Source organism: Sprattus sprattus, assembly GCF_963457725.1.
Source record: "Sprattus sprattus genome assembly, chromosome: 9".
NCBI classification, from domain to species: Eukaryota; Metazoa; Chordata; class Actinopteri; order Clupeiformes; family Clupeidae; genus Sprattus; species Sprattus sprattus.
The window spans coordinates 9,452,302-9,475,584 of NC_137928.1; the positions used below are offsets into that span (position 1 = coordinate 9,452,302).

General features: G+C 44.3%; 1 protein-coding gene across 5 annotated transcripts in view; it reads right to left on the minus strand.

Annotated features, from left to right (window-relative positions):
* stim1a (stromal interaction molecule 1a) overlaps nucleotides 1-23,283 on the minus strand; it is a 39,073-nt gene that overhangs the window by 3,234 nt on the left and 12,556 nt on the right. Inside the window, exons 4-13 of one of the 5 annotated variants that reach the window (XM_080844877.1) lie at nucleotides 21,750-21,864; nucleotides 19,572-19,683; nucleotides 19,106-19,221; nucleotides 15,376-15,553; nucleotides 11,066-11,243; nucleotides 6,052-6,219; nucleotides 4,008-4,108; nucleotides 3,236-3,468; nucleotides 1,883-1,963; nucleotides 584-647 (exon numbers count right to left, since the gene is read on the minus strand). In XM_080844877.1, the coding sequence (XP_080701003.1) occupies nucleotides 584-647; nucleotides 1,883-1,963; nucleotides 3,236-3,468; nucleotides 4,008-4,108; nucleotides 6,052-6,219; nucleotides 11,066-11,243; nucleotides 15,376-15,553; nucleotides 19,106-19,221; nucleotides 19,572-19,683; nucleotides 21,750-21,864 (1,346 nt within the window). Of the gene's footprint in view, nucleotides 1-259; nucleotides 648-1,882; nucleotides 1,964-3,235; nucleotides 3,469-4,007; nucleotides 4,109-6,051; nucleotides 6,220-11,065; nucleotides 11,244-15,375; nucleotides 15,554-19,105; nucleotides 19,222-19,571; nucleotides 19,684-21,749; nucleotides 21,865-23,283 lie in introns of those variants that run through there. The other 4 variants (XM_080844875.1, XM_080844879.1, XM_080844878.1 and 1 more) reach the window with 4 other exon arrangements.

A 23,283-nucleotide genomic window follows, 5' to 3' on the forward strand; every position in this document is an offset into this window, starting at 1 on the left:
CGGGGGTGGCGAGGTTGGAAAACATCATAATGGCAAAAATAAACAAGGATGCATGAACAAAACAAGATATTCAAGAAGGAAAACTGGAAAGGGAATGGAAGATCTTGACAAGTATGTTTAAGGGGTTGGGTTAAATCACTGCAACCCAGATTCCATTAAGGCAAGTGCAAAACATGACGTCAGGAGAAAGCCCCAGTAGCATGCCAGGCAGGAGGAGGTGCAAGCCGGGAGGGGGTGGGGGGGGGGTGGAGGGGAGTACCCATGACTGCCGGAGCGGCGTGGGCGCACATGGAAGAAGTCTGGAGAGGTGTCCATGGGCTGGAAATAAGATGAGTGATAGAGAGAGGAATGATGAGGGTTGGAAGAGGAGGAGTAGGAGAGGGAAAACAGAGGTGGTGGAGCAGCGAGGGAGGTGGACGAGGAGGCGCAGATAATGGAGGGATGCGAGATGGAAGGCAGTGGCTGCAGCTGCCCCGTGGACTCGTATGCCCCGAAGGATGCGCTGCGGCACTGGAGGAGGGGGGGTCTAGAGTGGGACTGGGGGTGCGGGCTGCTAGCCTCCCCCTGGCAACCCTCTACCAACCTCTGGGAGCCCATGGCCAGCTGCGGGTCCATGTGGCGTTGGCGCAGTGACATCATACTGGGGGCTGAGGACACAAAACACAGCACGCGTAAGTCAGTCAGTCACACTGGGCCTACACTGGCTTCTGAAGAGATGATGCTGTTTTTAAAAAGGTAGGTGATAAAAGGTGAGTGAGTCAGGCCAGGTAAGCAAGCAGGAAATTCAGGTGTTGGGGAAATCAGAGACACAGGTGTGACAGGGGCGTGTTGTGGTGCGTGAGCGCATATGTCTGAGGGACTACGCCTAAACACTAAGAGGAAAGGGGGACACGTGAATATTTCTATTCTATGAACTTCTAATGACGTAAGTTGTTCAACTGAGTTAACATTACTGTTACGGTAACCTAATGATTAACTTTACCAGCCGTATTGAGGATTTTCAGCACTACAGCCCTACCTACCTTTAACATGATGGATCTCTACGTTGAAACAATGAACCCTAAATGACATGCTTCCTGGTAAAATGCCTGATGTGGTATGACATCTGAATGGTAAAGAGCTATACATTAAATCTTGTGAGTCCTATGCCAAAAATAATCGAGTCTTTTAGCACTATGCCTCTGGAACTTGAACCAAGGAACAATTCTGATGGTTTGTGTATGGTTTTTGTTTTTTAAGCATCTGGTTGGATAAATGGCCTGTTCAAACTGGTTCAACGGTCAGTCCGTAACACAGATAATACCTGTCCTGCTGCCAACACCTGGTCTTTCCTTGTGCGACTAGATTATTGTGAAAATAAATATATATTAAATGCATGACAACTAGAGAATGTCTTAGTTGTGGTGTATGAGTTACATAAATGAACAATTGAACGTACTTTTTCAAAGCAGAGGAAATAATAACACTATAACCCTTTAGTGTAACATCTTGGTTAATGTTCTGTACTCCTACAGTGCCCATGCACCCAAATAAGACTAGGCTACTTAGAGGGGATTAGTCGTGGAGCAGTAAACAAGTGAGTGCTCTGGATGACGGAAAGGTGAAGAGGAGAGGAGGATAAGCCTGGAAGAGGGCAAGCTGTGAGAAGAACTCTGGAGACAGTATGGAGAAAGAGCCTCTTTGAAGCGCTCCACTTTTAGTCCATACACACCCTTTAACCTAAGGTTACATGCTCTGTGCCACGGAGACAGACAGATAGAGAGCGAGCGAGAGAAAGGGGGAGGGAGGCTAGGTGCTACAGGAGAGAAATTTTTTTTTGTTTTGAAGATGGGGGTTTAGAGGCGTAGGTGTGGATAAGGATGATCATTAAGGTCAGGCGAACCCGAGTTTTTCCACAGGGACTGGCTGTCCGATCCGAGCGACCACAAGTCGCTTGCTCGCCGATTCATGACCCAGGCGGCATCTGGATTGGACCAATGGTGCGCAAGACAGAGCCAGTGGCCAACGAGGAGTGAGAAAAAAAAGAAGGGGGGGGGACCAGGGGTGTGGCTGTTATTCCATTTTAATTTGAACCATTTGCACCAGGAGAGTCACTGCCCACTTCACAGAAGTAGGCAGCAAAGTCTGCTTCTCTGTTTTTCTGTCGTTTCCTGTGATAGGCAAGAAATGTTAATATTTATGGATAAAAAGCCTTTGCTGTACTGGCACCTGCTATTATTGTGTGGTCATTTATGTTCAGGACAATAAAGAATTCAAGTACCCTAGGATAATATCAATCCTTAAGGTAATTAACTGTAATCATCTGAATGAACAGCTATATCAGTCATATTTCAAAGGCTTCAGCAGAAAAATGGTGCCAATATCTAGTAATGAGTAAATGAAATCTAGAAGAGAAGAGAATGCTACACTATGTGGATGATGTTATTAATGAGAGGAGAACTACATTAGGACTAAACAGCAGGTTTCTATTCAAAATGTTAAAATGAACCCTTTTTATTTTGTCAACTTTATGTCTTTTTTTTGACACTGGCTTAACAAAATTGCATGACCCCCAGGGGAGGAATGAAAACGTGTTGTAAGCACAGGACAAACGGGGAATTTTGTTGATGGCCTTGATTGATAAAACCGTGACAGAAAAGCTGCTAAAAATACTTCTGGACAAAGATTTGGTGTCATTATAAATGTATTTTTATGTGCTTTTACTGAGACATGTTCATAACAGTTCATGAGATTCTCAAAGTCCCTTTTCCATTGAGTGCTATACATCAGTGCTTTAAAACACACACACACACACACACACACACACACACACACACACACACACACACACACACACACACACACACACACACACACACACACACACACACACACACACACACACACACACACACACACACACACACACACACACACACACACACACACACACACACACACACACCACAAAGTAAAGTTACCTGTGCCTACAGTGAATAACTCGTACATTATAAAAATTGAGATCTCTCAGAGCAACAACAACACTTTTTTGGCAATCAAAAGACAACATAAGAGCTCTCGATCCCTTCAGCAGTGCAGAGACATTTGCTTTTTATTGGTATTCATCTACGTCAACATTTTAGGGGGGGGGGGCAAGCTCAGAGTGGGCGGGGGGCGCAGTGGGGCCCCTTGCCGTGTCTGTGCGAGCCTTTGCTGGGCCGGGCCCTGTGGCCGTCTGACTCGGGTGAGCCCTTACATTGGAGGGTTCCGGGCGTCATGAACTCATCATCCATGTCGTCCATGTCGTCCGACAGGAGGAAGGGCTGGGGCGTGGCCCGGCCGCCCATGAAGCTGGGGTCCAGGTTGAGGGCCGAGGCCAGGGAGGGCAGGCCCGGGTTGTGGACGATCGAGAAGCCCGTCAGAACCTCGATCTGCTGCCACCGGTGCAGTCGCTCCCTGAGGGCTGCCGTCACCTCGCCCAGCGCTTGTCTGTATAGGAGTTACGGACCAATCAAGAGAGGGGAGGTATGAGTCATTATAAGATGGAACTAATACGGACCAATCAAGAGAGGGGAGGTATGAGTGATTATAAGATGGAACTAATACGGACCAATCAAGAAAGCGGGTGTATGAGTCATTATAAGATGGCACTAGTGGGATTTAAAAACCAGAATGTACATAAGTACATAAGACGACAAAACTACTGGTGTGCAGTTAACTGATGCCTGGAATGTGACCATATAAACCCGCTTGAATGGCTTTCATTGTGTTCTTGCAAACAGGGGCTGGATAAGAGGCAATTCACTCAAACGAAACTCAAATATGTAGTTTCTGGATGCTATTTATGTCTAAATGCCGCAAAGCAATGTTCCCTGATCTAAAATATCTCCTTTCTCGGTTTGTGTCTCACCATTTGAGAATCATATTACCAAAATTCAGCTCCCGTTGTCTAAGGGGAAAACAAACACAGAGGAATGCAAGCAAGAGGAAGAAAGTGACCAAAATGTGCTCAGCCTCAAGGCACTCACTTGGCTGACAGGATCTTGTGATCCACGTCATCCAGTGAAGAGCTGTGTGCCACATGGAAGGTCCCAAAGATGGTGTTCCTCTTCTTCTTAATTTTCTCAGCCTGAGGAGCACAGGGAACACAAAGAACAAAAGTCAAGAACTACTCACAATCAAAAGAGTTTGGGTGTGTTTTCATTCCACAACAACTAAAGTTGTGTTAACCGATGTTCAGTGTGCACCAATAGTTCAGAATGATTCACGGGAAACATTACATTCAGTCCCCTTGAATCTGGATTTGACTGCTTGGTTCTGGAATATGTTGGGACATAGAGTTTAGACAAACGGCTACAGCTATTGCCCCAGATTACAGTTCCAAATATTTTCATAGCGAAATCTGCATAACAATAAAAATGTTCATAATGTACGTAAAAATGTAGGTAGGTAAGCAACACATTTACTATTACCAGACAATCCAAGCATATCCCATGATTTATCTAAGATGCATTGTATGAATTCAGCAATTCATGCACTTGCTTTAAAAAGGTGAAAATAATCTGTGGATTGCATGGAATACAAGAACACTAGAGGCAGAATGCATAAATAAAGATTATTAGGTACAGCCACCCATAAATTCTACATTAGGCAGTTAAGCCTGCTTCTGTATAGCATGTACAGAGGCTTTTATGCATCAGTTTAGCAACTAATAGCAAGCCACAATAGTTGCTGTTACTGAGTGCATGATGATGAATTAGTTTGATTAATGAATTAGTGTGTGTTCTAGAAGGCTAATGACAATTCAGAAATTTAGAACATTCACATACTCAAGGTGCATCAGACACATCAAAATGCCTTTGGATTTCTGTGAAAGCGATAAGTAGTGGTTACTGTAACTGTAAGACATATATTGTTTCTTAACATCATTTCCTAAAATGTTCACTGCAACTAAACTGGATTATCCGCAATGCAGTTATTGACAAAGCAACTGGCAGATGCTTGTGGTATGGCTGTATCAGAAATTCCTTGGTAGGACCTATGGCAAGGGCTACACTATAACAAGACAAAAAAAACGTGTAGCTTTAAAGTACAAAATATAAGGTGCTTACGTACTTCTTAAAACTAAACTAATCGACGCAACCAAACAGCATATAAAACAGTAATAGCTTCCTTATGCACCAAATGACACCCTGTGTCATAAAGATTGAACATTTAGTCAGAATTGTGCCATTTATACACTAAACTACCATAGTAAACAGATACGGACAGACTGCTTCCACTTCACTAAGAGCTGGTGCTGGTATGCCAGAGGTGCTTGGTTGAAAACACGAGAGTGAATGGTTAATTCTCTTAAAACGCACCTTGTCTATAATGCCAATATGCTTTAAAGCACATTTAACACTGAAAATATCCGATGGTTGTCAGTAAGAGCACAGCTTTTATGTAGTGCACTGGGGTGTAGTGTAAAGGGCTTGCTTGGACTTTATCTAATTTGAGGCACTCTTGGGTGGTATGCATCTTTCATGAGATTTGGGCCCAATGCTTTAAAAAAAAAATATTTTTTGAAATATATTCATTAGAATTCCTGCTAGATACAAATCTATCATAAATATCAGTATAAACACTGACAAGTATGTCCAAACGGGGGATACAATAAAGTGAGGAACTGCTGTACACAGATTAGTGTTTTGTCTATCTAAGACTTCTTGCTGTGCAACACAGGTTTGAATATTCTAAATAATACACCAGTGTTTTTTGGTATCAGGTCATGGCTACGATTACTAAAAGTACTAATTAGTGACAGACTTCACACACTTTCAAATACAAGAAAAAGGTGGACAAGAGTCCCGGACATGCAGTACTTTCTAGCATAATATGACTCTCAGTTTATATCATCATTTTAATCCAATTAATTTGTAGCACAGTAGTGCAGGAGCCATTCTTAAGCTGTAACTGAGTGAGAGGATCTCTCTATTCATCCTCCAGCTCTTCCTCCCCTGAGCTCTGAACCCCACCAACCCCACACAGAGGTCCCTCTAGCGCGTTCCCACGGAGACGCGTGTGCCTTACCCCTTCTTTGGCCACCAGCAGCTGCTTCTCGGCATTCTGCTTCTTGATGTTGTAGTACTGCACCTCCACCTCGTGCGTCAGCTGCAGCCACTTCTGCAGGGAGTCGGGGGGAGACCAGCTGCTGCGTGACTCCAGCTCCTTTTCTGCCTTCTTCAGAGCCATGCGCACCTGCACCACAGGAAGGAGCAGGTCTTAGGCACATGCAGGACTGATGTGGCATGTGATGTACGGCGTGTTCGAAGAATCACATAGGATGCGCTAATGCATAAAAAATAGTTAACAGTTTTGTTGAAGAGGTATTTTGTCGAATCTCTTCCCTTTGGCAAGGTCAATGACGGTGATAGTTTCTGTATTTCTTTGTTGTTCTTCTTAATTTTGAATTAACGGTTATCATCAATCAGCTAAAGAATGTTTCATTGTGGAGTGATTTATTATTAGCTGTGAAAAGTCCGAGTTGGTATGTTGACGGATAATCAAACTCATGGAACGTCTCTCGTCCAATCAGAAACAGCTAAATAACACAAACCCAATTGTTTTATAATGAATATTATATGCCTAATGTTTACAGGCCTTAGTGGTCATGAATGTTTTGGGCATAAACAGCATTGGAACAATAAAAGCTTGGTGATGAAGCAGAGCTGGGCTGATGTAGGAGGCACTGGAGTGATCATGATCCCTGCAGCTTGTGAAAGAGGAGCTGTGGCCTTTGTGCGCCCGCAGCTTAATTAGATGCTGCACTAATGAGCTACCAGGGCCGTAAGGAGAAACTCATAATAGATAACTGTGACCCAGCTAACAGGCTACGGAGGCCAACATATCCAGCTTGGGGTGTGGGTGTTTGTGTGTGAGTGCATGAGAGTGTGTGTGTGTGTGTGTGTGTGTGTGTGTGTGTGTGTGAGAGAGAGAGAGAGAGAGAGAGCTAGAAAGACAGAGATAGAGTGAGAGAGGGAGATATAATAAGAGAGAGAGAATAATGGAGGCAGACATAGAAGGCGTTTTCAACATGAAACTTTTAACTGTGCTGTGTGTGAGGTGTGGCTTGGCGCTCATAATAAGAGGAAACTAACAACACAGAAAAACAGAAGACCTTCACACCACATCTGACAGAACTGTTAATAATGCAGAAGAAAAGAGAAAAGTGATCGAGCCGATAGCCTTATCATGTCTAAAAAAAAGTGCTACAGGCCTGAGAGGAACCAGAAGAGGAGTCATACGGGGAATGTGGTGAAACAAGGTAATTTCTCTAACGGAACACAAAAGAGCACCATGGCAGAAGTCCCAGAGCTGCTGACCCAGAGCCTCCCAGGTCAGGTTTGTTGAAAACAACTTTTTGCTTCAGTGAGAAAGAAAAAAACACAGCATTCCGTTTCAAGCAGAGGCATCTAGCTTTGCTTTGCAGACTCTGGTAGGTGTACAGCCCTGCACGGTACCCATGTTTTATCCATCAATCAATCAATCATCAGTAAATTATGCTTCCATGAATAAATTGCGTTTCCATAAGACTTAATCCATTGCCTTCAACTCAGTTATTAAAGTTTTAGGCAAGACGAAATATGGGACAAAACATGATCTTTTTTTTTTTTTTTTTTTTAATCAGAATAAGTCAGAACACTTAAAAAGGACTGAAGAACTGGATTAGTCCTGGGAAAAACGGGAATTCTCTTCACCATACTCTAAAAGGAACACAAGGAACACCACTAAAGAAAGGGCCAATGGTTTGTATTCCAAATTATTTTGATTTGAGGTGCACATGGGCATAGTTGCTCTGACAGTCAAAGAAAATGTATGCAACAAGTTGAATGAAAGAGCGATATAAAGCGGAGGACTGGTAATAACTGGATTGTCTTTAACATGTCTCTAGAACCTAGAAAATAAATGGCAAAAATGCATAGCAGTCTAAAAGTCTACAAGCGATTCATCAATGAATTGCTATTACTGCACAGCCCTGGCACTCGTGTTAAAAACCAAGCCCAAAAAAATGCATGGGGGGAACAAAAACAACAATAAAAACATGAATTGACTGAAACCCGTTTTTGACTCCAAAATGGTAGACTCATATAACAAATCTGTCACAAACTGTATATTTGCCGTATGTGGTATTTTTGGACCATGCTAATGCCTTTGGATTAGTGCCAGACAGTCTGTTGTGCAAGGCACTCAGTTACTTATGAGGTTTCAACGTAAGGCAAAGCATATTTTGAGGATATTCAGTTGTGCTTCAACACAAGTAATACCACCATATCTTGGCAGTATTTGGAGATTGAAATCATGGCGGGATGCACCATTTCACCACAGCATTGTGAAGTGTAATTCATGAGCGACTGTTCAACATGCACAAGGCACATTACAACATAGGGATATCACTGGGCAGGTACAGAGTGGAAGGGCAGGGTTTGGGTTAGGGCGACAGCTGGAAAGCATTGGGTAAGGCTACATGGCCAGTGACAGGGCAGATAGTAACCAGCTTTGTTTGCGAGCAAGAAGAGGAAACTAGGCAAATGGCAGCTGCTTCTCAATTGGAGCAATGAAAATGGATGAACTGGAATAATGTTAAGAAAAGGAAGATCAGCCTAAGAAAACAGTGGGATATGGACGCTAACTGCATTGTTTCAGCCACTTATGATGACCTCAGTCAGTTGGTGGGTGAAGACATAGGCTGCAAGCTGTGCATGGGCGTTGGCTCATTAAAACATGCTCCGTCTAGTTGTAAAACTACAAGTGGAGACATAATCTAGTTTTTAAATCATTACTATGTTCTGTTGAGGATAAACAAGTTGAGGTTAACGCTGATTGGTTAATGACAGGCCCAGTAGAATTTCTTCTGTGCAAGAGGGGCAGACAAGTGGACACCAGGCATGTACAAACAGTACTGGCAAATGGGGCGAGATTGGAGACTGCTGGCTGATGACGGAAGGCAACTTCAAATTCCACAGTGTACTATAACTGCTATAAAACCAGACATAGTGTTGTATTTTGAGTGTGAGAGCGATTGAGGAAGCCTTTGCAAGGAGGAAGTTAATGGATGTGGAACTGGTGGCGGAAGCTAGTGAACGAGGTTGGCATGCACACACACAACCAGATAGGTGCTTTGAAGCTAAATCAACCACATCCCTTCTGTTGGATTTTGGTTTGAGGAAGGTTTGAGGAAGCTTCAAAGGAGTTGTCTGAGGTTGCTGAAAAAGCAAGCCAATGGTAATGACTGAGGCACTCACAGATATCAGGGGACATGGGAATTAACCTGTATTATGTGAAGAAGCCTGTTGTTTGCAAGATGTTCTGGAAGTTGGCATGCTGGCATACTTTGATATACTTAAGCAATATAGTACGAGTGAGAGTGGGGACGGGTAAGGGATATTCCCACGGGTGGTGTTCGGCCGTAGCCACGGAATATCCCTTACCTACCCCACTCGCAGGAGTACTTTATTGCTTTTATAAAACAATTTTATAGTGAACCAATTAACATTTGAACACAAAGTTATTGATTCAAATTTTTTTTATTTCGCCATTGTTTCTCCACATCAATAAATAGTTCCATTGTCAACGTCTTGGTTTGGAATTATAAGCACTTTGAATTAACGGTTATCGCTTAATTGTATCAACGCGCTATTTAATGTTTCATTGTGGAGTGATTTATTATTAGCTGTGAAAAGTCCGAGTTGGGATGTTCTGGGATTTTCAAACTCATGGAACGTCTCTCGTCCAATCAGAAACAGTTAATAAATGTGATAGAACCCAATTGTTTTATAATATATGGGTATAGGTGAACAGGCCATGTTTAGAGCCACCTTCATTTATGGATGTAGATGGCACATTTAGAGCCACCAGCAAATGGGCCTAAGTATAGCTAAAGAACATTGGCATTCAGTCATGGTTGTTGTGGGGAAGTCTCGGGGAAGTATGTTGTTATCTGTGGTATCAACATGTGTCCTAAGTTACTCCTAACCCATTGTGACCATGGAGGGGTGTGGGTCTGGGATGCCAGGACACCACTGTTGAGCCTTCTGGAGGTGTTGTGAGACTAATTCAACGAAACACTGACAAAGGAGGGTGCCCACTTAACTTGATTAAACTTAAATGACTATAACTAAAATTAGATACTCAGGCAGCTAACATTGCAAAACAGCAACAGAAGCAAGCATTTGCGTGCCAGCTACAAACCAATGCCTGTATAATACATCTAGATTTTGTTACTAAGGGTTTTCCTGCAACTTTGGTCCCACATCCAGTGTTTATTAACATTACTGGTCTGTGCTGCGCCAGTCAAATGTATGAACCGTGGCGGTGGACCCACTTTAGATCATTTGTTGTATGAGTTTCATTCAATAGTTATCTCATGATCCACATGTATGCCTATCTCATGTTTGAGGGGAGACTCAGGTGTGTGTGCCTATGGATGCTGTCTGTTCAAAGATGTTCACATGTTTGCCTTGTTCTGCTTTGGAAAGCTGAACCGGAGAGACTCAAGCCTCAGGAATGCACCTCCTGCTGTGACCTTGCATGATGAGGGCTTCCTTTTAATGCCTCTTAACTCTGCTCATCTCAGAGGGAGGACCTTGAGGTCTGCTCCAGTATGAAAAAGATTTCCCGTCCTGATTAGGGATGTAATGGTTTGACATCCCCGGGACGGGAGAGCGGGATATAAACAAAACAAGAGCCTCGTGCAGGAGAACTGAAAGCCAGCTGCTTATGAAACACGGCACTTTTTTGAGGTTAGGCAGAGTGGTCTGAGGCTTTGTCTCGGAGGTTATTAAGTGTGTTTTGTGGTAAGTGCTTATCTTCCCATCTCTGGGGGGGGGGGGGAGGGGGGCATGAAGTGATATGTCGGGGCGACAGTGGTACAGGAGGTAGTGAAGTCATTTAGTGATCAGATGGTTGTTAGCCCTTGAGCAAGACACTGAACCCCTAATTGCTCCTGATGTGCAGTGTGCCATCAGTGTAAAAATTTAAAAAATGTGTACTCATGTTGAGTTGAGTTGAGTCGAGTGGGTGGGTGCAGATGGGGTTGTGGTGGTACCTGGTCCAGCTCCTCCTCAGCGTACTTCTGGCGGCTCAGCTCGTTCTCTGTGCCCGCACGCAGGTCCCGCAGTCGGTAGGCCTCCTGCTTTGCCATGTTAATCTCGTCCCGCAGCTTCTGCTCCAGTGTCACCTTCTCCACCTCCACTGTGCGATGCTCCTCCTGGGCGATCTGAAGCCTTTACATGAGAGAGGGGTAAGGAGCGGGATGGCGAAAGGTCAAGGTGACGGGGAGAGAGAGAGAGAGAGAGAGAGATTTTGAAGTAGAGCAGGATATAGGTCTTTACAACAGTCCAGTCTTCTTGGACAAAATGATGGCCAAATCCAATTTATGCTGAAACAGGAAATGTAAATCCATGGCGAACATATAACAGAACTAAAATATGAGAAAACTGTAACATCCTAAGTATGCCAAGTGTGAAAGTGCACTTTTTTAAAAGCTTAAACACCATCTACACCATATGAATTATAGCCTTGAAGGCCAATATGACCAAAGAACAATCAGCAATGGAAATAACATGATGTCCTGGAGCATTAGCCTACTAGCCAGTGCCAACCAGACAGCTGTCCCTAGCATTCCTGGCTTCTCTGCCCATGCCAGTTCACAGCCTTCTCCCCCATAGGAGGCCAGCAACACAGGATTGATGAGTCACTCAACTCCCCCCTTCTCATTTGCACGCCTGCTGGAGGTTTCAGATAGCACCAGACAAAGATTGATTCTTGAAGAGGAAGTGCCGTCAGCCATCTTTTTCCTCTTTGGGCACCCGACACAAAAAAGGTTTCAACCGTTTCCTCTATCGTAACTGGAAATAGCGCAAAGGCCCTCGAGCCAATGTGAAGGGTTCACAGAGACAATGAGTCAAGTGACGTGGATCCGTGGCACACGTAAGTGTAGGTGACTAATATACGGACCTTATTGATGTGTCAAAATTTCTGTTAAGAACTGTTAGAAACAGTGGTTAACATCTCCGTTAGTCACGTTAAGGGACAAGGGGGAGAGTACGAGTAAGAGCTAGAAGCAAGAAAGCCTTAAATAATCAAACACTAGAGGGAGTCTTGGAGTAACATGTTGTGTCTGGTGATACTGAAAGGGGTACATCAATAGACGTGCCGGCAGACCAAGCGCAGTCATAGCGAACTGCAGTCATAGCGAACTGCAGCAGTATCCTATGTGGACAGCGAGAGGCAGTGTGCATTGTGTGGGAGCTGTGGGCTGTCAGTGGAATGGAGCAGAGGAAGAGAGGCAGAGTGAAAGGCGATATCACCGATGGAAAATGTGCAGAGCTGAAAAGCCCTAGCCGGGCGACCCTGACCTTTGCCATTCAATAGCTACGGCAGACGGGCACCACCCACTCCCTCACACAGACACAAGCTTACATGCGTGCGTACACACACACACACACACACACACACACACACACACACACACACACACACACACACACACACACACACACACAGACACAAGCTTACATGCATAGACACACTTAAATACAGATTATAAACTCACGTTACAAACAATGTTTAGCATGTGTTCACACAAGCAATGAATCACACAAGCCTGGTACATAATCAAGCAAGTTCCATTTGTCTCAACATTGGGCTATTTACCTGATGATCCTAAAACCTGAAAGTGAACGACTGTTCACCCTCAATTTCAGTTCATAAGTTTAGGGTTCATTTCAATTATACGGTTGATTCAGATCACACATTGAATTTTGTGGTAGGGCTGAACAGAACAAGCCTATCTTGCCAAGACATGATGTACTTGGATGGTTTCATTCCAATACACTCTTTACTGTGCACTCTCATATTGCCTCTTATAACACTCCTCTAAAGAGTGCAGAACCTCAAAGACAACACAGGGCCAAAAGGCTGGCAGACTTGCTTGCTTGAACATTTATAGGTAAGGCCCCATGATTTCCACAAGGACCCTGTTTTTGACATATTTGGGGGTTATACTAGCGTTGCGTCCCTGTATTGCCTAGCCTATTACAAGTCTGTTATCTAGACAGATGAAAATTGTGTGTAAAAGAACAGTAGCCTCCGTCCTGAGTAAATTATTTGATTGGATATGTGATTTGATGATGATCAAATTGATGGAACAGAAATATAGAAAAAATAAAACTGAACACGTGGAATCTGGCAAAAAAAAATTATGGATTTCATAGGGCCCTAGATGGAGGAGAGTGTTGGAAGTGAACATGAGAAGTTAAGAGGTGATGCTTAGCACCAGCTATAGTTGTGACAGACACGAGGTGAAACCGGGCCCGCCGCGAACACACACACACTTCCACTCTGGCCAGCTTCCTCTTGGCGGTAGGCCGGGGGGCATAAGCGGGAGTGGCGACTTGATCTCTACACCGGATCTCTGGTAAAGTTCCACACTCACAGCAGCTGGCAACAGGGATCAGCACGAGCAGATCTCACACTGACCTACCCAGGCACTAACCCACACTTTTGCACACGTACACCCACACGTGTACACACACAGACTGCCAGATACACCACACACACACACACACACACACACACACACACACACACTTCACCTCAAGAACAAGTACTAGAACATGTAAGATTACATTATGTCCACAGGCAAAATCAATTAAAAAGCTGAAGCTGCTAAACTAATTTCTTACACAATATAGGAGCAAATATAATATATACATCTTTAAAAAACCTGCCAGTTCTATTCTTGCATTGTTAAGTACTGACACTAAATCATAGGACCAGTAAATTCCCTTGTATCACTATTAGTGTCAATGGTTTGCAGGAGCCCAGGCAAAACACCCACATGAGAAACCGCCTGAAGCAGGATACATGACTAGTCTAGTGGAGAGTAACGTCAAGACACACCCACATGGCAAGGCAGTCCTCCTTTGTAGATTTAGAAGCAAAAGTAACACTGCGTAGTGGACATAGTTTAGTCCAATCAGTCACTCAAACATTTCCACGCTGATAGGCTTGGGCCTCCCAAACCAGTTGGTATCTGTGCTTGAGAATGAAGGTGCAATTCATTTGAACAGGTCATGATCTGACAACCCAGACTAACTGACTGCTATTCCCCAGGCAAGACTACTTTGCAGGTTACGCATACCAGCGCCTTCCTAAATTCCACTAAAATTAGGCAGTGCCCATTCTTGTGAAATTAAGCTTACATCATTCCAACAGCAAGGGTAACTGACTTCCGCAGAAACAGAAAAGTCTCCTGTGTTCACACACGCAGATGCACAAACACATTGACACACCCATGGCCACGAGCCAAACACACAGAAACATACAAAGAAGAATGGAAGAAAGAAAGAAAGAAAGAGAGAGAGAGAGAGAGCAACAAAAAAGAAAGAAGAGCAATAGAGGAAGACCATGGCTCAGCAATTACACTGCAGAGGGAAACCAGATACCTAAGCTTGCCTTTCATCAAACTCTGTTTACACCTGCTTGTCCAGATCAGGATTTGATAGTCTGCATTAACAAAGACTAATGGTATAAAAAAACTCCATTTTTGTCTTTCCAGTTCTATTAAATCAAATTTTTCTGAACGGCATAGCCTATTCAACTCCTTCCTATTTAGTCTATTTTGCAGTCTTCCTCCACACACACACACACACACACACACACACACACGAGAACATTTGCTAGTGTGTGCATAGCTGCTTTTCTTCACACAAAGAGAGTCTCTGCCCACATCCTGTTTCAGAATCAAATCCTCCTCAGCAAGAGCAGGGACTAAGCTGCATGAAGACACTTCCCTTTAAGAAAGACTTGAACTGTTTAACTGATGAGTGAGGTGAGGTGTGCAAAGATATAAAAACCAGGAAAATGTTTTGGTAACGTCAAGGTCACACAGACTAACACCAACAGTACACTGTGAAGCGTGCTTTTCACAGTCCTTCTGAACATGTCACCGCTATGCAATACCAGCTGTACCAAGACGGCTAATTTCCTACTTAGAGAAAAAACAGCCTCTGATAAACAGAGATGGTGCCTGATTAGAGAGAAGGGGCAGTAAATCTACATCGAAAGTAGCACACTACACCGCATTAACTACAAACACATCCATTAGCACAATGTGGGTGAGACATTAGGGAGACATTAACAAGTAAACAAAAAGGTAGCCTATGTACTTGTCCATCCTATGAAAGAGCGCATTGTGAACCTGAACACTGGTTGCTATGCATGTTTTGAATAGCCCAGAGTACGTCTCAACAGGACAGGCTGCAGGATACAAATGGCTCTGTGTTTTTTGCATACTGTTTAAGTCAATAGCATGCGTGTTTGGATAAGGGAGTGTGTGACGGTTGCATTTACTTCTGCTGCAGGTCGTGCAGGCTCTGCTCAGCTCTCTGCAGGCCCTCCAGGTCCCCCATCATCTTCTTCATGTGGTCCTTGGAGTAGCGGTTCTGGATAAAGGCGAACCAGCAGCCACCCATGCCTATGACTATGGACACCACCAGCATGAAGTCCTTCAGATGGTTATGTCTGTTCACTGCAGTGGGGGTGGTGGTAGAGAGAGAGAGAGAAAGGGGGAGAGAGAGAGGGAGAGGGAGGATGAGACAGTGTAGCATAAAACTGACAAGATATGCAATATGTACCTTTGTCAACTCCTCAGTAAGCACATAACCTGAGAACACAACTGGAACCAAGGGATGCAGAGACAGGCCTTACATTTTCATGAACAGAGCCTTTGAGTTCACTCATGTAGAGGAATCCAAACAGATTTTTTTAAACTAGCTCACCAACAATTTGTTTTGCTATACATATTGACCGATGGCTAATTTGGTGTCTTGAACTGTCCGCACAGCATATTAGGCTATACACTACAACAGCAATGTCACTTACTGACACTGTATACCTTTCAAACTACATTTTACTTCAGTGCTAAGGTCAGTCCATTCTATACGCAGTTGTGCAAATGTGGATTTGGGCCAAAAGACCAAGATAAACCTGATTAGCACCGGCTATTTCAGTCCGTCAACTGATTCTAATGAACGGCATGGGGAGAACAGCGGGGCATGGAGGGGTCTGACATTTCCAGTGAGGCCCCGGCAGCCGTCCCTCTGCTGTGTCCTCTGGGCAGCTAAGGTGAGGTGTGGGGACTGCTGTAAGAGTCAAGGCCCTCTTAAGCAAGTCCAATCACTGGCCACTTTTTTTTCAGAACTAAACATGCAATGATGGATTTAACAAATAAAAGATGTTATAACTGGCATTATAAGAATAACTTCAAAATGGAGACACACGCTTCTGTCAACTAGGTGCCCTTCTGAGCCTTAGCATTTTACTTTTTGAGGCTTTACAATTGCCTTTGTTGTTCTCAACTGGGAAATAGAGAGCTGTTATTGCTGCAGTAGCCTTAGCTAGCAGCAGTGCATTCCTGCTGAATATGAAGCGCAGTGCTAGACTCATGCCGGCCGGCACCTCCAGAGCCATGCAAGGCTTCTGAAAGCGTGAACACTTCTATATAAGGTTCCAAACCTGCTGAATCCAAGTGAGAAATAAGGGGGGTGGGGAAGGTAGGGGAGACTACAGCAGAGCACAGAGAGGGGAATAAGCTGGGTCAGATCAGGTCTAGGACTAGCAGGCAGTGTCTACGTTGGCATGGTCTCAAAGCTTCACTCACAGACAACTCAGCAGTGATCCAATACCCAACCCCACAATGACACACACGGATATAGACAGCCTGCACATTCATGCGCAGATACACACACACACACACACACACACACACACACACACAAACTATGCAGTGTAATCCTCCATGCAGGTTATTTGTATGACACAGAGACTTGGGCTAATTCCCCCGCAGGCAAACAACTTTCTGCACTAAATCCCCTGCTTTCATGTCACTGATGTGGGCTAATGGGAGCCATTACGCGTGCACTCTTTGGCCTTCGTCATCCGTCATACAAACTGGGCTTCTCCGGCTCTGCCTTCATAACGCAGAGTAAACACTCAAGCTCTTTGCCAGATGGTGACGCCGGTGTTCTCAGAGGCACGCTTTGGAGGCTTTTTAAAAAGGAAAGGAGTTGAAAAGGCATTTGAGGCCTAAATAATGGCACAACAATTAATGCATTAAGGAAACTTATACAATTTAAGTTCTTACAAAAAAAATTACTGTAATGCGGTGGTAGAAATGCCAGTCAAATTTGACCTTGCTCAATAGCAATTCAATTCTACAACAAAATCAGCGGTCAGAAATTAGAATGGAATGCAACAAGTGCAAAAATCCCAATTCCTGAATATTGAAAACATTTCAACTACATCTTTTCACTCAGACCTCAGAAAACAGTCTAGCTGGTTAACATTTTTCAATGTCTGTGTTTTCCTCAGTGGATGATGCGATACTAGTATTTTATTGCTCTACAACAAAAAACACCAGCCCTAGTGGGAATGGGTGCAAAAACTGGTTTTGTGAAATATGAAAAAATTAACATCACTTCAAAACCAGACTACTTTTGTAACTTACTGGACAATAACATAACAAGAAATAATTGAGACTAAACTCTACAGCTTCTTAATGTGTTCACGGTCTGAGCATCTAGTTATTTCGACAAAGATGGGTATGAAAATAGATGTACATTTCATCTATGGCTTCAAAGTGTTTGGTTATTTATTTCTATACACAATAATGAAACACATGAGAGAGAGTTATCACGTATAACATCACAGCTATGGTTGCAGACACAAGCTGAATGGGTGAGAGCCCCTGGTGGGAGTCTGGTGGGATTCTGTCGAGCCTTCTGGCTTCTCCCCAAGCTGCTGTCACCTCCAGACCGCTTCAGCACAGCTGGGCCTCTTCACCGAGCACACACACACACACACACACACACACACACACACACACACACACACACACACACACACACACACACACACACACACACACACACACACACACAAACACACTGACACATGCCAGGCACAGGCCGCCATCCTCCGACCCTCAAAAGCTTCCGTACACACGAACACACGCAAGCTTAAACACAAACTCCCTCCTCCCATACTCAAACTCGGCAACCCCCCCCCCCCCCCCCCCCCCCCCTTGCATTTCACTGTGATCTTTCCCACACCATAGGGGATCTTACTAAGGAGCCTTGAATTTCTTCATCTCTAGTTCGAGGCGCAAAAAACCTGTGGTCATATTGTATTACATCATTAATTCATTATTCATTCAAAAGACAGCAGTCCTGCGGCACAGGATCGAAACAGTAATGTCATTCTCATCCAGCAAGCAGCAGGAGGCATCTCAGGGTACTGGACTTAAAAGCACATCAGTCTTAAAATTCTCAGAATGCTGCGTAGCACTGCCCAACCGTGGTTTCTGACCGGTCACGCCCCGAACAGTCTACACTGAAGCTGATGAGCTGACAGACATGAACATCTTCAACTGGCTAAACCTGAATGATCACATTCTGGATCAACACCTTAGAGATAGCTCCAAAGACAAGGAGCGAGACAGACAGACAGAGAGGTTGAGAGAGTGAGAGGGAGGGAGAGAGAGACATAAAGAGGGTGGGGGTGAGAGAGTGCGCCAGAGAGATGTGCCCAGACTACTGAGTGCAAGGAGATTCACTTCTGGCCTTACTTGCAGCTTATTGAAGCAAACAAATTGCCGTTTCTCACACACCGACAAAACACAGTTTTCAATGTTTCAGTCTTACTGTAAAAACAAGCAACTGAAGACTACAGAACCATTTGAAACGATTCTGATTGCTATACAATATGGCTGGTTTAAAACTGAAGACAATGACAGTCGGTAGCTGACTCAAATTTAAAAGAGAAGGGGGGGGTGCCACAGAGATAAGTTCAGGTATGTGATTAATTCTGTATACACAGGAGCAGTTTCTCTCAGAATCCAGTGGCAGCTGATCTCTCCATATTTCTACATTTCAGTTTTGTAAAGGACTAAAGATTATTTCACCAAATCACCAGCAAGCATGAAAAACTAGACACAGCCATAAATATAACATAACCCCTGCATCAACCCTAGACAGATGTTCATGACATCAGCGTGAACTGATGATCTGTCCATGTGACTTACTCAGTGGCGGTCCGAAGAGAACTGTGTCCAAGGCCTTGAGCTGAATCTTCTGCACATGGTTGCGGTCCAACATCTTCAGGACAGTGACCGTCAGAGTGGCATTCTTCACAGCTAATCTGGAGAACGACATACAGAGAATGAGTAAGCACAACAGACAACCTGGGCACTTGCAGAAGACCATTAGAATAGCAGGCCTGTAACACCATTCCTTAGCTTTTGCCTAATTTGGGTGTAAAAGAAGCAAGGTTGCTAGGGACCGTTAACAGGTTGCATGGGAGCGATGCTCTCTATTCTACTGCCCTGATATGATTGTTACCTGCAGCAGAAGGGCAAATGTGGTTAAAAAAAAAAAGTCCAAAACAAAGTGTGCAGTGGGGTTAGGTAGCTTCTGATAACTGTTTGACTGTGATACTGATAGACTTCTATATTGTGGTGTGGTTGGATCGGAGCAGAGGTTGCCAGTCACCTGGGCATGGCGCTGCCATTGAAGTTCATCTTGCGGAAACTCTCCTCATACTGCGGCAACTCCACATATGCGATGAGCCACTCCACCACCTCATCCACCGTCCAGTTGAACACTGTGGAGCAAAAGGTCGCCGTTAGAATGGTGTGTCTGACATCAAACCTCTCCAATATTCCTGGGGATTGACAACCTTGCACTTGACAGAAACTTTCAGGTTATAAATGGCATTTTGTTTCCCAAACCACATAAAAGGCCTGAATAAACCTTACAGAACGAACAGATTTGGGTCCCTACCAGCATGATTGAGAAACACCGGATTTAGACCTACCTACACAGGGTCCAAGAGCGCAAATCTCACATATTCTTCACACCTCAATCTAATCTCTTTGGCTATGGCGAGGATCATTTGTGACATTTATCACCACTTAATTCTCATGAATGTGTGGCCAAGGTATTAATGTCTTCCGCTGCCTTCAATGAGCAGGAAGACCTGCTCACGTAAGTGGCTTCTTCGAATTGTTGGCCATCTTTCAGCTCTCTCATTTGATGCCATACCGCCTTTACACTTATGTAATAGTGATGCACTTGACAAATGTTACTCAAAGGTGAGTCAGTGAGAATGAAATCGGTCTCAATCAAATCAAATCAAACCTCACAAAGATAATAAACACTTTTTTTTTACGGACCCTAAAGATAGCATAAGTATCCTGAACGCTTATCTTATATTTTGACGAATACCACAACCGCAGATTTTTCACCCTGCTATCACAAGCGCACCTAAAAAGGGTAAGGAAGAGCATGGTTTTATCATTACATTTACAAACCCATGGTAGCTGTGCACTACCCCACTTGAATACATGCTCAAGGGACACACAGGCATCGCATAAACCCATGTAAACCTATTAACAAAGCCAAAGCAGTAGAGTTGTAGGCTACTGCTTAAAACTGGCGTGTGTTTATCAGGCACTCAGGGAGGCATCCTCTATCATAACAAGGTTTTAAAAGGCACACCCTGGCCTTGACTCAAGAAAAATAGTGTAAAGGATCCAGTCATTTGAGTGGAGGCTGGCAGGGAGTCAAGAGAGGGCGCTTGCGCCTGTTAATATGCTGCTTGCCGCCTTAACTTGGACAGCTCCAGTTTCCTCATGGCTAGAGAGCCAAGGCTAGAGGAAGATCTGCATTGCAGGGTGAATCAGAGACACCAGAGAGCGAGAAAGAGGGGGAGAGAGAGAGGAGAGATAGGGTCTGTGTGTGTGAGTGTGTGTGTGAAAAATAGAGAGGCAGCATGAGCTGGTGTGCATTAAATGCAACAAGAGAAAGAGGAGACGTGCAGCACTCCAGTGCAACCAAAGGAGGGCAAAGATACGGTAGCACTTAGAGACTGATGGAGTCAGGGGACTTAAGTGAGGTGTGAATTTGTGAATTCATAGTGTGAGATAACAGTGGAAGGGTAGGAAGAAGGTGCGTGCGTGCCTGCGTGTGTGTGTGTGTGTGTGTGTGTGTGTGTGTATGCACGCATGTCTGGCCACAAGCCTATCTGTGTCTGCGTGTGGTGGTGACAGATTCAATGACGCCACTCTTTCACTGTCCACGCTGCAGGCTGTGTGACACTTTGAACTCTTAGCTTCCCAGAGCCTCTCACTGTGCCATCTCAGGTTCCTCCCTCGGAGTGGGGATTAGTGATAACAAAAGGGGATACAGTAAATAAAAAAGCCAAGTTTGATCTATGTAAATCAAAAAAATATTTCAAAAGGAAACAGCCACAACAGCTGTGAAACACAGGAGAAACAGCAGGCAGAGGCAGACAGACTGCCAGACAGTGAAGAAAAGAAGAAAAGCGATTCAAACAAATAAACAGAGAAAATAAAATAAACAAAGCTGGCTTACAGGACTGCGTCTGCATGCTAAAAATATGTCAAGAAAGAATGATGAGATAAAGATGAAGATGAAACAAAGGAGAGAAAAGAAAGAAAGATAAAGTCATGAGGCCACCGGAGAAGCGTTGTGGTAGAGCTGTCCAGCCCAGCTGGAACACTGTGTCCTGGCTGAGAGAGTGTGTGCTCCCTGCTATAGAGCCCTTCTTATGCAAACAGACGCAATCAGCCTGTTTGGCCTGAGGGCCAGTTAATTCTCACTCCATGGAAGGAAACCGGGAAGACAAGCACAGCTACTGCACTATACCTTCCGAGCCCTTCCACACATTCCACAGGTCTTCCACGCTGATGAACTGGTCGTCTCCATGGAAACTGTTGTGCTTGGCTTTGGGGTCATGGTAATTCAGGTCCTCTCTCAAGAACTGTGGAGAGAGACACAGACAGAGAGAGAGAGAGAGAGAGAGAGAGAGAGAGAGAGAGAGAGAGAGGAGGAAGAGACATTGAGCTGTCAGTCATATCTATGTATTGCTGTGCAAAGCTCAACAAGTGGGAGAGTCATGACGTGTTCTGGAAATCTGCAAAGGCACATCCATCCGTTCCTCTCTCTGGCTGCTGCAAACTCATTTCCTGTCTTCAGCTTAAATAGTGCTGACAGGGATCTGTTACTGGTTAAGCTAGCACTTAAAAGAGGGAATTACAACTATAAGCAATAAAGACCCTCTTCACACACACACACACACACACACACACACACAGTGTGCACTCAGACGTGCACTATCCGTGTGCGTGACACACACACGATTTTAGTAATTCCTGCACTCTGTGTACCTGGTCCCAAGTCCTGGGAGGGAACACTAATGGAGCTTGAGGGAAGTGTGACCTCATAAACCACAACTTACCGAGGAACCCCAGGGCTGTAAAAGTCACTGGCATAGCCGGACACTTACGGTTACGGTTATTGCACGGGCTGACTCTCCGGTCTCGTAGACAGATGTGAAATGTCTGAAGTGCTATGGAGATCACCTTCATATGTGTTCGAGGAAAGAACACTTACATTGCAGAGAGAATGTTCTATTTCCATCAACACACTACGACTTCAGCAGCACTAAAAGCCTCAGTGTGCATAAACCAAAAGCATACATGATTGTGGGCTAGGTTCGCAGACTAAATACCGCAGATGCTGAAGGCAAAATAGGAAGCCGGTAACTTCAATCTGCTCGACTGGCGACTGGGCAAAGGCCATGTTTGCTTGGTGGCTATGCATGGCCCAATCGATAGCCGGCTGTGCTCCCTGGCTGCGGATGCTTTTAAATGTGGTTAAATGCTAACCACCAACAGTAATCGGAGAGCTGATTTTTATGAAGGGTTTTTAAGTAATAGATATTGCAGGATAGCATGAGGCTCCATGTTATCATGTCTGGATTTCTCCTTTTTTTTTCTGGCAGCCTAAACATGCTGTTGCCAGGCAATACTGGAACAACAGTAGAAGTGGTGCAATCTTTAATTCTTGAGGCATTTTTCCAAGGTTCTGAAGTGGATGGCTAAGTAAAAAAAACATTTTTGTTTTGGAAAAGGAAAAGTTAATAATCTCTTCAGAGGGCTGGATGGTAAACAAGGGGGTATGGCTGTAGGCCTAGATAGATAGATTTGCAGAAAAACGCTTGTCATACTATTGGAATAACTAAGGGTCTGGCAGCAGACACAACATATTGTATTTTGCAACAGGCAAAGCTAGGAAAGGGGAAGGTCTGTCATGTGCCCCCACAACTCTACCTTCAGCGAAGACCATGCCAGTGTACTACATAATAGCCACTAAAGGGCAAATCTCCAGCAAAAGAAGG